The sequence below is a fragment of the Grammomys surdaster genome, unplaced genomic scaffold (genome assembly GCF_004785775.1).
Source record: "Grammomys surdaster isolate TR1022 unplaced genomic scaffold, NIH_TR_1.0 126091, whole genome shotgun sequence".
In the NCBI taxonomy this organism is placed as follows: domain Eukaryota; kingdom Metazoa; phylum Chordata; class Mammalia; order Rodentia; family Muridae; genus Grammomys; species Grammomys surdaster.
The window spans coordinates 1296185-1314047 of record NW_021620899.1 but is presented as its reverse complement, the minus strand read 5'-3'; the positions used below and the strand labels follow the sequence as shown (position 1 = coordinate 1314047).

Sequence of the window (17863 nt, the reverse complement as noted above, 5' to 3'; positions counted from 1 at the left end):
CACACACAAAGGATCAGTCTCTGTATTCACAGCCTTTATCTAACAGAAAAAGGTTTTATTGACCACAAGAGGATATTCTACCACTGAAACTGGAAGGGGAATTATAAGCATGAAGGCTTCTGGGAAACATGGCACACTTAGAAAATATCTCTCATGAGGAAGCTACTTGCCTTCAAATATTGTTGTGGTAGAATAGTGATCAGTCTGCCTTTTTCCTTGAGTGTGGGCTCAAGAGCTTTAGATTATTATATTTTTTGTTGATGTTATCAGAAGGGCCACCAGATAACATCACTGCCGTGAAGACTCATAGGAAAATGCTCTAAGCCAGAACAAGTGTTCATCAGAGCTGAAGGCAGCCTGCTTGGAATGAAGATTGCCCTTTTTTCTATCATGTTGTCAAAAAGAATCCAGTATCATGGTTCAAGGAAGCAAGGCTAGACTGACTCCTTTAGTGTGTAGCATTCTGTGAGCTTCAGACTATTGTGGGGAAAAAAACCAAGACTTTTGTTTATGCCTAAACTGTAAGGTCGTTTAAAGCAATTTTTTAAAAGGCAAGTAGGATAGTTAATGTCTTTTACTCATTCACATTCGAGGAATCAAATTGAGAGCTCCCTACAGAAAGCGTGTATAAAGAAGGAAAATGGGTGTAATGATTGCACAGAACCCTAATATAAAATATAAAGAACTCCTTTTCCCTGCTCCCAGGTTCTTCCCATGGGGCATAATATTCTCTCAACCTCACGCAGTAGCTAGGAGAAACTAGGCTTTAATGCCTAACCATGGGCAGTGAAGCAAACATACTGCAACCCTCTAAAGGTGCACCTCAGAAAATCCAAGGGGGTTGGGTCAGTTGTCTTACCATCATTCATGTGGCAAGTGCTAACCTCTGACTAGAAAGGCATTCCTCACTTTTGCCTCTAACTTAGAGCAAGAACTTACTGCCTAGGATATCATTACCACCTTTCTAGGATTGTTTTACTGTAGTTAAAACTTATACTCCTTTATTAACTCTTAGAGCCTTTGAATAAGATCTCTCCTCCTCCTCTCCCTCCTCCTCCTCCTCCTCCTCCTCTCCCTCCTCTTTCTCCTCTTCCTCCTCTTCCTCACCACTACCACCACCACCACCACCACCAGCACCACCACCACCACTGCCACCACCACCACCACCACCACCATCATTACCATCATTGGTGAACTGCTTTGCCTTCCTTGAAACAAAAACACAGATATCCTTTAAGGCAAGGTGTGCCAATTGAGATACTGGTGCCTTGTCTTCATGACACCTAAAGTCTGTGATCAACTTGATACTGTTGACAACTTTGTGTAGCTTTTTGGTCCTATCTTATGAGCCTGTTCAAATTCAAAGATCTTCTGATTCTCTGAAGTATGTTTTTATATCTGTCTTTACTGTTAATTGTACACTCTCTAATACTGTACTCCCTAATCCAGGAGGCTGTTGAGCATTTAATATGGCCAGCCTCAATTGAAATTTAATGTGTGGGTAAAATATACAGCATATCTTGGACTTAGTGCAAAAATATGAATGTGAAATATATCCTGGAAATTTTTATATTGATTACCTTTTCCAATTGTATGTTTAGAGATGTTAGGTTAAATAACAGATTTAAATTTCACCATTACTTTTGACTTCTTTAACTATGGCTATCAGATCATTTTAAACTACATTGTAGCTAATAGTGATTTTTTTTTTAATTGAGCAGAGCAAATGTAGATGTCAAGTCATTTCATGTCAAAGGCAATGCCTCTTTCATAGTTACTACTGTTTCATAGTCATGTTTGCTTAGCTAAACTATTGAGCAGAAATGAAAGGGTGAAAATTTATGATGGTTTTAATTTTATTTTGTCTATTATTATTATTATTATTATTATTGATGCGGGTGTATGAGAGAGCAGGAGAGAGGGATGGGTGTGTATAGAGGTCAGTTGACAACTTTGTAAAGTTGATTCTTTGTGTCAGTTCTGGGGATCAGACTTGGGTTGTCAGGCAAGCATTTCTACCTCCTGAGACATATCATCAGCCCCACAATGATTTTTTTAACTAATGAAAATGGTACTGTTAGTTTAGAAAATGATATGTCAAGATGGGATAGGTTAAGTCTGGAAATCCTAAGCTACTCATTAGTTGTCTTTCGTGTGTGGTGTCTGAACATGTGTAGAAAGAGATGCAGTCTCTGACTGGAGCTGCTTTAGCATGAGATATTTAGATATACCTGCATGGTTCACCTATTTGTTTACCCGTGATTTTATTGCTCCCTGCCATGTTGGTTCAAGAAAGACCCATTTCCTGACTGGTTTTCCTTGCATTTATCAGTGGTTCTTAGACTTTAGTATGTTTAGAAATCACATTAATATGTAAGCTTTGTTGTAAGTATGGGCCTCCAGACCCTTTCTCAGAAATTCTAGTTCATCAGGGAGGAACCTCAGAATCTAGAGTTCACGCTAGAACAGCTCAGTGCAGTGGCTTGGCAACACTACTGGGGAACACTGCCATGTGATGTGTAATCTGGAAACATCCAGAGAGTCTGTATAGAAGAGGCAGTTCACTCAGTGATATTTGTTGTTTGTATAAAGAACTAAAGTGGGTAGATGCTTTACTATCAAAATTAATCAAAAATGTCACAGCAACGCAATCAACAGAAGCAGAATCAAAAACCATCTATGGAATAGAAAAAAAAAACATTTGCAAACCATATAGTTCTAATGATCAAAGAACTTGATAAAAAAAAGTGTTCGATTTTAAAATGGAGAAAGGTTTGAAGGGACCTTCTAACAAAAATAAACAAATTGTCAGCAAAACTACAGAAAGATGGTCATCATTACTGATAATCAGGGGAATGCAAATTCAAACCATAGGAGCTGTCAGCTAGTGCTTAATAGTGTGGCCTCTGGAGAAAAGTGGTCCTGAAGGGCAGGGATGTGGAAAGCTTGGGACCAGATGTGCTGCTGGAGTAGTTTTCCATGCAGACACTGGACCTGTAGAAACTACTGTAGAAGATTCAAAAAGAAACAAGACAAAACAAAAAAACTACCATATGAGTGAGCTATCCCACTTCTGATTATAAATCATACTTATACAATAGAAGAGTCTTGAGGAAAGGTATATGATACATATGTTCATTGCATCAGTATTTATAGTAGCTAAGTATGGGAACAACCTGTCAGTGGTGCATACAATGGACAGTTACTCCATTTTAAAGGGGAGGGAAGATTGGTCTCTATCACGCTACAGGGCATTGTATAAAGTGAAAGAAGCCAATCATGAAACACAAATACTGCACTGTCACATTTATAACGTTATCAAATTCACAATCAGAGAGTTTAATGGTGATTGCCAGAGGCAGACAGGGGCTGATGGTGAGTTGCCAGTTCCGTGGGGATGAGGTTTTAGTCATGCAAGATAAAAACAATTTAGAGATCTATTATGTAGCAATGCCTTGCAATATACTATCATGTACATGTTAAAAAAATGAAAAAGAGGTATCTCAACCTACAAGGATATGAGTTTGATCCCAGGACCCACATAAAAAGTCAGGAATGGAGGCATATGTTTGTAATCCCAGCTCTGGGGAGATAAGAGACTAGGGGTTCTCTTGTGATCCTCAGGTCTCAGTGAGAAATCCTGTCTCATAAAACAAGGTGAACAGCTCCTGACAAATGATGTTTACACATATATGCATATGCATTAATGCACACACACCTGCAAATACATACCACAAAAATAAGATGAAAAATGTTTTATTCTAATAACAAAAAATTAATCAGAAAGTACTAATTCCCTTAACAGTTCATGGTAAACCAAACTCAATGAGAGAATATAATAATTTCATTTTTTTAGCATTTTATAGTAATTTTTGTTGAGAGTATTAAGTGAATGTATACTTGGAGTGAGTGTGTGTGTGTGTGTGTGTGTGTGTGTGTAGGTAAGAGAGCTTGAATGTGTAGCTCTTCTGTGAATACACAGAATGACCACAAAGTGCACTTACCTTAAGTGTTCTTCCTGAGGCAACTTGTCTCAATAGCTGGATGCCCTCCATGAGGAAGAGGAAAGAGGTATCAATGGGTTGCTGTCATTTCAAATACTTGGAAAAGTCTGTTCTTCCTTCTTATTCCAATACCCAATCCCATTCTCTTAAAACATTTCTAAAGGGAAAAAAAAGTAACAACAACTCAAAATAAACAAAGACCTCCTATGATTTTAAGGGTGCTTGCCACCACACCAGCCTAATTATAGTATCAGTTGATCTGAAGGGCATCCAGAAGTGTTAGCACACATACTAAATGCATACTTGGCAGCCGGAGATCTTATGTTGGGCCAGAGGCCCTTTCTTTCTCAGGAACTCCCAGGGAAGTTGAACTACTGTTGAGTAGCCAGAGAGGTTTGCCTCTGGGTCCCACCTAAAAAGAGCCATGAGGTCAGCAAGTCAAGTGGGTCAAAGACATAGGCAACTCCAATGTTCTAAAGAATTGAAAATACATTGCTGGCTTAATGTATATCACACACACACACCCTCTACCCTCTTTGTATCCAGTTCTATCCCATTGGGTGTTTGGGGGGGTGGTTTTTAACTTTTTGTCTGTTTGTGCAATGCTAATTATCTCTTTAAGAACTCGAGTATGAAATGACTCGTGTGTAATAAAGAGGCATAAGATGGTAGTACTCACCATGTCCCTTAAGCCACGAGGATGTTCCATGGACAACTGAAAGCACACTGCATCCCTCTCAAACTATATCCTGCACCCTCCCTACAGAAGAGCATATGCACACCATTAGAAAGTATAATTTTTATGTTTCATGTATCAGTTAAAATAAATTTAACTTAAAATTAATTAGAAGAGGACAATAAGACTGGGACACTAAGAAAGCACAGCAGTTTATGGTTCTTGCTACCCATCTAGCAACCTGAGTTAGATCTACAGAACCCAGATGGTACAAGTAGAAAGTTTATCCTCAATGTCCTCTGTTTTTTTGTGTGTCTGTGAACACCAGGGTGTGTGTGTGTGTGTGTGTGTGTGTGTGTGTCTGTGTGTGTCTGTGTCTGTGTGTCTGTGCCTTTTAAGAATTTTGATTTTAACATTTTAACATGCAATATTGGTGCAAGTCTGTATTCCAAATTCTGGCCTCGTGACAGCTGGACCCATTTATTTAGTGGTGTTTGTTCCTTTTCAAACAACTCTATGTTTTATTAAAAAACAAAAAAAAAAGATGAGTACTAAAGACTTTGAAACATACCTTTAAAAATATACGATATTGGCATATGTCAATGATACATGGTATTATTTCATTATTTTAAGCTTTGTATACATGACAACACATTTGATATAGTCTTATGAAATCTGCTTTTAAAACCATCCTCCTGCCTGTTCATTTCCTAAGCTTCGTTTGGGATATTCACTTTAGTGTTGTTCAGATGAGCCATTTTTTACACCAATACTTGACATTATTGTAGAATAGTATTGGTCCCTATCAGGCAACTAGATCTGAGATACACTGAACATAGCTTCTCAAATTAATGTACAGTTGCAATGTAGTTTATAACTGTTCAATATGTTTCTTTTATTTCAGGTTTAATATAACATATCCTATCATGCTTTTTCTCTGCCCCTTCTCAAATCATCAGCAGTAGAAAAGAGCAGAAAACATGTCAGGACACAAATGGTAAGGAAGTTGTTGCCTTTTTCTACATTGGATGATGCTAAATGTGAACCGTATAGTTTGTGCTCAGTAAATGAGGGTGAAATGGAACAATCAAGCGACTTTAGCTGTAAATAACCAGCTACTCACTATCCAATGTTAGTATAGCTTGTTTCAATATCTCTGCTAAATGTGGAATAAAAACCAAGTAACGAAAGTATTATATTCATGCCATTTGTATTTTCTAAGAAACCCACTTGGATATAAACCTTCTCTTAGGAATCTAAGAATAATTTTTTTACTACCATTTCATATAACCTTGATGCATTTTTGCTACTATCTTGTTTATGACTTCCACTGTTGGAGGCAGAGTGCAGTGTTATGTAGGGGGGCTAAAGAATAGTTATACAGTCATGCACTATTCAGTTCCAGTAAATTGTAGTTACTACTTCAGCACTTGTGAAGATTCAGAAGTCAGTCACAGTTGGACATGATATTCATATTAGCTCTCGCGTATGTGCCTGTAAACACATCTAAGCAGCATGTAAGCCTCTTAGAAGTCGTTTAGCTGGTATATCTTAGCATGGTGAACCTGTGACCCACCAAACAACTTGAATACTGTCAAATTTCACTCTCTTTAATTTGTGTCATGAAAAACCAATAGTTTTATTTTCGTATATTAAAATAGCTTTATAAAATATATTTTTTAATTCTTTTCTTCTTACCAAGAAAAATATCAGGGTCAAGGTTCTCTCTACTATCATACTTTAAACTTCTAAGGAATTTTTTATATCTTAAAACATAGTAAGTTTTTAAAAAAATAATTAAGAAATGGCTATGGTATTTTATGTCCTTGAGCCTTCTCATTGGATATTCATCCAGTAGTTGCCAGATAGTTTTATTATAGTCTTTTCATCTTGCTGCATTATGTCCATTCACTGGGCTCCGTCCATCACCCTTACAGTGACTGCCATGTCCTGCCTGGTACACTCAGTAGTTAGCCATTTGGAAACTGGAATGTCCCAAGATATAGGTGATCCCTTTCAGCGCTCAGCTTTGTGGCTTGTTGAAGACACATTGCAAGATCTCGTTTTTCATTCTATGTGACTTTGAGCAAGATCCTTAACATTTTGAAACCTGAGGTTCCCATTTGTTAAATGACGGGTGTTTACTAGATTTCTACAGCACCCTCATGTTTTCTGCTCCAAATGGAACTTTTTTTTTCTGTTGATCTATGATCATTGACCAAAAAGAGAAAGAAAGAAGAAAAGAGAGAGGGGGGGAGAGAGGAGGGAGGGAGGGAGGGAGGGAGGGAAGGAAGGAAGGAAGGAAGGAAGGAAGGAAGGAAGGAAGGAAGGAAGGAAAGAAGGAAAGAAGGAAAGAAGGAAGGAAGGATCCAATATAAAGTCCATCCAATACCTCATTTTTTAGGGAATTCTTCATTTCCCTGAAGTAATCTCGTACCTGAGCTAGATCCTTCCAGTCTTTTAATTGTGTATATTATGTAGAAATGTCACCTTTTTCATACATGGTATAAATGTTTCATCTTGTTTTCTCTAATATGAAATCAAAATAAATCTCTGAGCTGATGAAGAAAGATAAGTAAACCATACCACACTCATAAAACCTACCTCTCTCACTGAAGGTGTTTCATTCAGGACATTATCAGACAGGTTTTTCTGACTTCTTAAATCCAAACCTGTGAATTGACATTATAAGGAAACATGATGAACTTACAAATAATAAATATAAATCAAGTTTGAGATACAGACATTTTGCAACAAGATTGTAAAGCAGCTCGTGCTTTGGAACATCAGCTTGCCAGGTCTCATGTGGTGACGGGCTAGAGTGGGAGGAGGAAGGGTTTTTAGGGACTCTGTATGGGCCTTTGTAGCTGGAAGTGAACCCAGTAGGATGCAGACAGCAAGGAGGAGGGATGCAGCCGCAGCAGCAAACCTTCTCAGTATTCAGGCACTCTGATCACTTTAATAGAATCTGGTGTCATTCTCAATTGTAATTCTAATTCTTCTTTACATATTTTTATTTGCTTTTTATTACAGTCTTTCTAAGGAATGGCTTCCTATCTAGATTTTCAACATTTATGCTGAAGAATTTAGTTTTTTAACACTCAGAGATCTGTAACAGATTGCAGAATTTAATTTTTGGACTCTATTGTTCCAAGAACAATTAATATAAGTCTACACTCTTAAGAAAGTTTGAAATGTGCAATCGGTATTGTTAACTACAAGTCCAGAGGTAGCAGATCTCCAGAACTTACTCATTCAGCATAACTGAAATCTCCTGACTTGATTAGCCATTCTCCACATTTCCCTTCCCCCGACCCGGCCACCATTCTTCTCCCTGACTTGGAGTCTGACAGTTTCAGATGCCTCTGTAGCAGATTTTAGACATGCTATTTTTCAGCCCCTTATCTGCTCTTCCACTATCACCCCACTGCGGCATAATGGAGGTGTGGAGAAATGTGCTGCTGTCTGTCCTTATCTTTCACTCACTGGGCTGCCTGAGCTAGTTAGCTGGCGTCCTAGACATCACTCTTTCCACCCCCAGAAGGAGTATGTCCAAACTAAGATATACATGTACATTCTTGTTGATATACAATGTCTTGATTTTTCTTAAAAATTCAGTTATTTTTTTTGTAGAATAATTTTTAATAGCAGAATTAATTTTTTTCGAATAATTTATTTTTTTATTCATTTTACATCTGGGTCACAGCCCCTCCTTCCTCTCCTCTCACCATTATAAATCCTTCCCCCTATTGCCCCTTCCTCTTCTCCTCAGAGAAGAGAGAGACACCCTTGGGTACCACCCTACCCTGGGGTGTCTAGTCCCAGACACATCCTCTCCCACTGAGGCCCAAGCAGGCAGTCTAGGTAGGGGGAAGGAGATCTAATGGCACGGAACAGAGACAAAGACAGTCCCCGCTCCACGTGAAGACCAAGCTGCACATCTGCTACAAATGTGTAGGGGCCTAGGTCTAGCTCCTGCATGCTTCCTAGTTGGTGGCCCAGTCTCTGTGAGCCCCCGTGGGCCCAGGTTAGTTGACGCTGTAGGTCTTCTGGTGGTGTCCTTGACCCCTCTTGCTCAATTCTGTCCCCTACTCTTCCACAAGACACCTGAGCTCAGCCTGATGTTTGGCTGTGGATTTCTGAATCTATCTCCATCAGCTGCTGGATGAAGCCTCTCATGAGACAGTTATGCTAGGCTCCTGTCTACAGGCATACAGACTATCTGTATAGTGTCTGGGATTGGCTCTCTCACATGGGATGGGACTCAAGTTGGGACAGTCACTGGTTGGCTGTTCCCTCAGCTTCTACTCCAATTTTAATATTCAATAAAATTCTTTAAAAGATTCAGAATTTTCTCACTCTAACTTTTAAAACTGTGGAGTAAGTTAGAATTTGTTGATTTTTCATGGCATAATAACCCCATAAAGGGGCATTTTTATGTTTACCAATAATGTAAATGTACATTAGAACATTATATCTAGCTAAAATACTTTGTAAGGTAATATCTCAATCCTTGAAAGTCCTTTGAAAACCATGAGTAAGATATCTTTGTACGGTTCTTAACAGTTATTCCTGGGAGTTACAGGACCGGTTTGCTCAAGATAAGTCGGTTGTCAATAAAATGCAACAAAAATATTGGGAAACGAAGCAGGCCTTTATCAAAGCCACAGGGAAGAAGGAAGATGAACATGTTGTTGCTTCTGATGCAGACCTGGATGCCAAGCTAGAGGTAAGTTCTTCAGAGCTCTTAGGCCCAGCAAAGGCACCTTGCAAGAGGCAAGACCTTCTTGAGGAACACCTAGAATCAGGTCAGTTCAACACTAACATATTTTTTTAATCTACAAATTCTCCCCTGCATACCTCTCTTAATGTGTTGTGTTTTCAAGCACTAAATTGGAATGCATGAAATATGGTAAGTTCAAATAAGCGTTTATTGAAATACTAAGCACAATCAAAGATCTACTCATTACGTCTCAGAAACCACAGTTGAGCACTAAAGCCAGGCAAGTGTTTGGTTAACAACAAACAAAATGACCAGCAAAGTAGATTCTGGGAATACTGGTACTAACCCATGGAAAATTCTAGAATGAATTAACTAAGCAAATATTTAGTTAATCTATGTAGCAAATGTATTACTATCCAGTTGATTACTGGGTTAGTATAATGAATAGAAGGCCTGCTGCCTCATTGTCTTGCTGAACATTTTTGGTTTTAGTTTTCATTACATGTTGAAGCAAACATCGGTTCTGTGAGTAACAGGGCACTGAGAAGAATAGTGTGTTCCATGGATGATAGTCTATAGGATCTCTAAGTTTACTACAGCAGCTAAAGTTAATGAGCTAAACATTAATGAGGCTACAATTAAAAGCTCAAGATTTCTAAGCCTTTTCAAGAGTCTTCAAACATTATCAAAGTGCTAAGGGCACATACAGGGTAGCTGTCAGTTATACAGGATGGTCTTTTGTGTGGAAGAAGAATATGACACGTTCTGTGAATCTGAGGGCAGAGGCAGATGCAGGCAGAGATTTCTAAGGTTTCTTATGAGAGACGGGCTGGCCTTGAGACCATAGATGCCCTGCCCTGCAGTGAGGTCTGAGCTACTGTTGCTTCTGTAACAAGAATTCCTTCTTGTTACAGCTACTATGGGGGTTAAATTAGATATGATTCCAGTAATGGATAGTATTGACTGAGTGCTTGTCATGTCTTGGCAGTCTTCTTCCTGAAAGCTCCTGACATACCTACCTCCTTCCCCTGGGTTTCTCTTCTCTTTTCTCTCCTCTCCTCTCCTCTCTTTTCCTCTCCTCTCTTTTCCTCTCCTCTCCTCATCCCTTGTCCCTCGTCCCTCGTCCCTCTTCCCTCATCCCTCATCCCTCTTCCCTCTTCCCTCTTCCCTCTTCCCTCTTCTCTTTTCTCCCATTCTTACACTACTCACACCATGTTCCAGACACTAAGGTCTTTTCTCAGATCTCTCAGTATAACCAGCTAGTTCAGGCTTACCAAAGCCATTTCCATGGTCTGCCTGGATATTTTTTCCCTTATCTTTCTTTGACTAACTTGATCTCGTAGTTCCCACCGCCTAAAAGTGAAGTCCCTGGCTATCTACCCACAGACCAGCTACTCACTGCCATGTGGCCTGTCTTCCTTTTGTATAGAGTACTCATTTCTGCAACAGAAATCCCTCTTGTGGGTAATGCACTATGAGGCAGGGTAAATCCTCTGATATTCAGCCCATGGAAAAAACCTCAGGTGTGAGTTTGTTTGCCTGCCTCCTTGCCACTAAGAGGTCAAATTCCATGTTAGCCCTTAATCACCATCGTGTCCCCAGCCTGTCCCAGGCACACTGAACGACTATGTAAATAGTTGCTATATATTACTACAAACAGTCTCACTTCTCAGCCCTTTCTCTTCTACCACTTGAAATTGTGAAAGAGAAGCCGATGGGGTGCTGCTTCAGAAGAGTTTCACCATGGAACAGGGTAGAAAGAGGAAATGTCTTTCTGATAATATTTGTATTATAAATACAGTTTAAGCCATTCTAAGCTGAGTCTGCTTTTTATATCTCAGAGCTGTTTTTTTTTTTTTTTTTAGAATCTAGTAAATACAAACATTTGTCCAAAATGTAATTTAAGCTTGGCATAATGGTAGTCTTGTAATCCCATGAGTTTGAAGCAGGAGAATTGCCTGTTTGGGCTTCACAGCAAAAACCTGTCTAAATGACATAGTAACTTAATATTTAATTTAATTTACTACTATCTTAAACATATTTATCTGGAGGTCCTTGCAGCAGCATTTTTATTGATGCAACTATGCATCCATCTAAGTAGCCACTGTCATAGTCTATACTTCCAGCCTATGTGGACTTAGGGTTTTGTTCACCTAAGGGATTTCTGTTGCAAAAATGTTAATAAAGGTACAGATGTTCATAGGTCAACCAGTAGAACATGAGAATTATGCGGGCACGCACACACACACACACACACATGCATGCATGTGCACAAACACACATGTAAACATGTGTGTGCAACAGTTAAATCCCAGAGGCTGGCTGGCTAGCTAGCTAGTCAGTGAGAGGGCGGGCACATTGTCTCATATGATAAGGTGTGAGCCATTGTGATGGTTCAGTGTGTAGAAGTGCTTATTGTACAAGCCTGACAACAGAAGTGTGAGCCCCAGAACCCATTGCACAAGAGGAGAGCTCACTCCTAAAGTTGTCTTCTGATCTCTACCTGCACAGTATGGTACACCACACACATACCACGCACACACCCACCCATACACACACACATATGCACACATATACACATACATATGCGCACGCATGCACGCACACACACACACACACACACACACACACACATACACTAGCTTTGATGACTTAAATAAAATCTAAAAGTAGGGTGGTTTACCACAAAGGAAGATACACAACATTGACCTCTAGCGTCCCTAGATACATATGCAAGCACTGAATACATATAGTTATTCTACTGCAAATCATTGAGAACTTAATATATAAATATTATGTTCAAGTTTAGTCTTCTAATAGCTCCCAGGGCACAGTAGACTGTTTTGAAGATAGCAATGTTTGTGTTGAGTGCAGTTCTCAAGTAAATACAAGTGCCCAAACTCCCAGAAGGAAACACTGCAAAGCCGTGCATTTTATTGCACCTAACCAATACCTTGACTTTTTAAAGAAGTCAGCAGTAACAATGGACCACATCATTATTCCTGTGTTCAAAAGTTAGAATTAGAACATCTCTGCTCTTACTCTGTAGAGGTCATTATTTAAAACAGTTCTTGGGCCGACTATCTAAGTGGTAGTGGCTCTGCTTAGCTCAGCCACCATGTTCCACAGCCAGAGGCCACATGCATGCTGCAGCTAGAAACAGCCAGCCAGAAACACTGGCCCTGCCACCCACAAGATGCCAGCGTGGGAGATGGCTCTGCCAATCTTCCACACTGTCTCCATAAGGGTTGGGCTGAGGCCAGACCATTCTGCCATCCACTCGGGCCCAGTTGGAATGATACTCTAATACTTAGATTATCCAAAGGCCTTATATATTTGGTAATGCTCAATAACAAGATGCCCACACAATCAGAGGTGTAACCCAATACCCAACCTAGCTATATCAACTACCTTTGACTGCTAGAGACAGGCGCATGTCAGCTTCCATGTTCCCCTCTCTCTCATGCTCTCTCCCCTCACCTCACTCCTCCTTTTCCTTTTCCTCTTCCTCTCCCTACTCCTCCCACCTTAGCTCCTCCTACATTACTCAGGTGGTATGTGGCCCAGAACACTGCTATCAGGTGTTGGCAAAGGAACAAACTCTAGTGTATTCTGATTTTTTTAATTTTATTTTTTTGATGGAGAGAGCCTTTTTTTTTTCTTAAACAGGTTAAAGATGTAATTAAATAAATAAGTAAATTTGTTTCTTCATTAATTTTGTCATATGTATTATGAAAAGTTCATCTGTTTTCACTCAAATATCAAAGTGCTTTATGATACCAAGACCTATTTTTATGTTAGCACAGCCAGTAAACTACAGGAAGAGGAAAGGCCTTGACTTGCCTCATTGAGCAGCTCCACGGAGGCAAGATATTTGTGAGCTTTTGTAATTGATACCTGCCTTGGTCTCTGAGTTCATGGACAGGAGTTTGAAAAAATATGAAGTCTATCAAATTAGTTGGCTTTCTGTTATTACAGAAAGCTATTGTAGAGTTACAGGGAAAAGCCGGTTTATTTTTGGTTCAGGGTCACTCAGCCCCATTGCTTTTAGTGGTATGATGAGGTAGCTTATTGTGACAGAGGTGCCTGGCAGAAGAAACTTGTTTACTGTATAACAGCCTAGAAACAGAGAGAAGGCTGGGCTCTTAATACCTCTTCAAGGCCATGTCCTCTGTGAGCGCACTTCCTCCCACTAGCCTCTGCTCTCCTTAAAGGTCCCGCCACTTCCTTCCAGCCTTTAGCATGGAGCTCTGTAAACTAAAGCATCTCTTCTATTTTTCTAGAATGAGCTCAGTTTCTGCGGGAAAGAACAGGCTTACTCTATCAGTTGGGCTTCCCTAAAAGAACAGAGCTGACAGAATGAGTGTGTATTTAGATTTATTAGAGTGGTTTGCAATTATTTATCTAGTTGTGGTCTGACTCATTCAACAATGGCTGTCTCTCAAAGGAAAGATCAACAATCCAGTTGTTCAGCCCACTAGGCTGTCTGTCTCGGCTGGTCTTCAGTCTACGTTAGAATCACGAAGAAATAGGTTTGATACCAGCAAAAGAGTGTAGTGTAGATGAAGTTGCTCATGAATGTGAGGGCAAACAGGAAAAAGCAAAATTTTTCTTCTCCCATGGCCTTTTATGGTCCCAGAAAGTATGTCCCAGGTTTAAGGTGCTCAATTCAGATGATCTAGTCAAGAATGTTCCTCAGGTGTGGCCAGCAGCTTGGGGTTTAGTTGATCCCAGATAGAGTCAAGTTGACAACCAAGATTAACCATCACAATGGCCATGAGCTCAGGTTTAGTTCGATTCTTTTCAGTACAGTTCTCCTGCCTTCTCCCTGTTTTTCTTCATCATGGCCATAGTCTAGCACGAGATTGTCTTCCTGTGTATTTTATGATATTGTTAAGAAATAGGTGGTGATGTTTGTTCTTAGCCTGATACCATTTCAACAGATGTCTTCTAAATAGATAACATCCAGCTGGTTGATTTTTGTTTGCTTTATCCAGTTGCTTACATATGTGGTAAAAGATATTGGGTTCATAAAGTAAGTTAATGTCATCATTTAAATATGACACTTAGCCTGCATTAGGTTAGAATGAATATTGGATCTCTGGTGTACCAAGCCCTCTACTTGGGTCCTTCCCTGAAGTTTACCTTTTCATTTGTTACTTCAAGAGTCTGGGGGAAATAACTATTCTGTAGAACTTATCATAGATCATAGAGATGATCAGATTCAGTGAGTCCAGATTTATTTTAAGAGCATTGATTCAGTATGTATGACACCAAATACACTTAGACGTGTTGTGTCTTTCCACAGGAAAATGGAGCATTTTGCTGTTGTTCTCACTTGCACCTTTATACTCACTGGCTCCTACCTATATCTTCCTTGCTCTGTTGTCGGTCTCACAGCATTGTATTGTGTTTCCTTGCAGCTGTTTCACTCTATTCAGAGAACCTGTTTGGACTTGTCTAAAGCAATTGTGCTCTATCAAAAGAGAATATGTTGTAAGTATGGTTTAAGTATTCTATTGAGCCAATAGTGAGAAAGAGCCGGATATTTCGCCTTAGCATATCACTTAGTAAGTTCAGGAACTACTTAGGGGTGTGTCTTTGTTATGTCAGATGGGGAGAAAGTCTCTACTAGTTTTACCATTGATTTTCTTAGGCTCTTTTCAAAGCAAGTATCACACTAGGAGGATTTTTATTTTTTTTTTAACTGAATCATCCATGAATGCAGACATGCTTTTCATTTGCTCAGTTATAAACATCCTTTGAACTTTCTATCTTGGGATTTTTGACTAGAGGTTAATTTTTACTTGATTTCCTTGGTTATTTTATGTCCTTGTTTGGTTGGTTGGTTTTGTTTTGGGTGGGGGTTTGTTTGTTTATTTTGGTTTTGGTTTTTGCTTTTTATAATGTTAAGTAGGGACAGGAGGCACAATTAGCTATTTCACTGAATATATTTTGTCACCAGAACTTCCTCATGTGCATTTCTTATGTTTTCATATAATGAATGGGGTTAAAATTATGTCCCAACCATGGGGCTGGAGAGACGACTCAGCAGTAAAGAGCATGTGTTGTTCTTCCAGAGCCTCTGACCTGAGTTTGGTTCACAGCTCTCACACGGGGCAGCCTATAGATACATGTGACTCCAGCTACAGCAGATTCATGTGCAGATACAGTGCCCTTTATGGCACATTTCTCTGTGGGCACCATGCAGTGGCCTTCAGAATGTGGCAGCAGGTGCTGGCTGTTGGTTTGTGGGTAGGCCATGCCATCACATTTGGGAAGGGGGGGAAGAGTTCTCTGCTGCTTAGACTGATCAAGAACCCAACTTTGATGGAGAACAAAAAAAAAAAAAAATCATCAATGTGCAGGTGTTGCTATGAGGCTGCCATAGAAAGAAATGTAGTCAATCTCTATGAACAGACTTGGGTTGATTTTAAAGGTAACGTTCTAAATGAACAAAAACAAACAAAGCTGCATATAACATGCCACCTTTCATGCAGAAAAAAGGGGGATCGATAAAATACAAATATGTAAAAAGAAGGACACACACAACTATACAAACAGTATGGACATTGTGCTGAAGAAAGTCAAGAAAGATAAACTACAAGTGAAAAGAGTCAGATCCCAGTTGAACAGTGGTGGAGGGTGATTGAGAAAGACAGGGGTGGAAGATGAGGGGGCTGCTGGAGTTGGGGTGTAGCTTTACCTCAAAAGATGCACAATAAGTCTGACTCTTAAAGCCATAGTGTATTTTACACACTCACAAAATACCTAAACCAGTACACAGGGGTGGAGGCAGACAGAGTGGAATACAGTCAGTCACTGTTGGGCTGAATTACACTGCGAAGAGTATCTGAGCTGGTGCTGATGAGAGAGAAGAGAACTAACTTCAGTAACTCAGAGCACAGTATTTTTAAGAGGACAGTAAGGCTAAACACAAAAACTGGAGCAGATAATACATTTATTGATCCTAAGTCAATGGGTGAGCATTCCAATGCTACTTTATATAAGGTTAAACAACTAAATGTGGTGTAGTCTGCTTTAAAAGTGGCTTCAGGCCAGGGAAGAAGGCACAAACTCAGGGATTGTATTAGAACCTGGTCAGAAGAATGACCCATGATGACCAATGCCTTGGGGAACTGTGAGAGGCTCCAGGAAAAAAGGCCTTTTACCTCGGGTGCTTTTTGTTCCTTAGATTTTTCTTGGATATGATTTTGTACCCTCTGTGACAAATATTTACGTTCAATTTATAAGCCATGTTTATTCTTGTTGGATGACAGAGCTATAGAACCCAATCTGGTCAGTGTACAATAAATCTGGATGTGGCCTTCTGTCTTGCTCTCATGCTTTCCCATATATAATCTATAGCACGTGTCAGGCAATTGTGTTTCAGTTAGTCTGTCCTGAGAAAGGTCTGGGAAAGGGCTGCTCTGGTAACATTTAATATGTGCTGCCTAGAGTTTATTTACATGTTTTTCTGATCATGATTTTCTGATTATGTTTTTCTGATCTTAAACAACCTTCCCTGGATCATTGCTTTCTTTGTTACATTCGTGTATAAAAGTACAGTGAAGTGGATGCAGGATTATCTACAGCATTGGACTATAGTCCACCCCATTCTTTCAGGTTCTCAGATCCCAGGTCTAGTAGACAAGATCTGCACAGGTCGGCAGGGTCTGATGAAGTAATCGCTATTAACCTGTGCAGATAAACATGCACAGAAAGGGAGAGTGTGTGTCCTAGTTGGTACATTGTCGCTTTCCTGTCTCAAAACATTTGGAAGCACCCAGAGCCCATAGCACTGAGTGTTCCTTCTACTACGTTCTTGTTTTCTAAATACCCTTTTCTATGCCTTTGGGGAAATGAGTGATTTCAGACCCAGTACAGAGAAATCAAATACGAGCCTGGAACACCTTGCAGGGCCATAACCTAAGAAGGTCCTTGAGAAAGGATGAGATCTTAAAGGATCCAGAAGCAAGCTGTCACAATTTGATCAACAGAATAATGATAGTAATAAACTATAAATCATAAGAAAAATAACTTCTGATTGTGTCCATAGGGAGATAGATGCACAGCTAGACAGATGGATGCGTACCAGCCGCGGTGTAAGCTGAAAGATAAAATAAATCCCTTCCTGGCTTGGTTTATGTTGCTGTGATAAATAGTATGACCAAAAGCAGCTTGGAGAAGAAAGGTTTATTTCATCTTAAAACCTATAGTCACAAAGGGAAGTCAGGGCATAGGCCTGGAGACAGGAGCTGAAGCGGAGACCATGGGGAAATGCTAGTTACCTCCTTGATCTTTTCTCCGGCTTCTGCTCCTCCAGCTTTCTTATAGAACCCAGGACCACCTGCCCAGGGGTGGGACCACGTCCACATTAATGTGGCCTTGACCCTTCCACAGTAAGCATTAATCACAGAAATGCTCCACCAGCCAATTCAATGGAGACATCACAACTGA

The 17863-nt window shown here is 39.8% G+C and overlaps 1 protein-coding gene across 3 annotated transcripts in view; it reads left to right on the top strand.

Moving 5' to 3' along the window:
- The window catches only part of Ica1 (islet cell autoantigen 1), a 136707-nt gene that overhangs the window by 12446 nt on the left and 106398 nt on the right, over window positions 1-17863 (top strand). For all 3 annotated transcript variants that reach the window (XM_028755950.1, XM_028755951.1, XM_028755949.1), the window contains exons 2-4: window positions 5585-5677; window positions 9247-9409; window positions 14827-14899. In XM_028755950.1, coding sequence (XP_028611783.1) covers window positions 5661-5677; window positions 9247-9409; window positions 14827-14899 — 253 coding nt within the window. In that variant the 5' untranslated portion in view covers window positions 5585-5660. The remainder of the gene's footprint in view (window positions 1-5584; window positions 5678-9246; window positions 9410-14826; window positions 14900-17863) is intronic.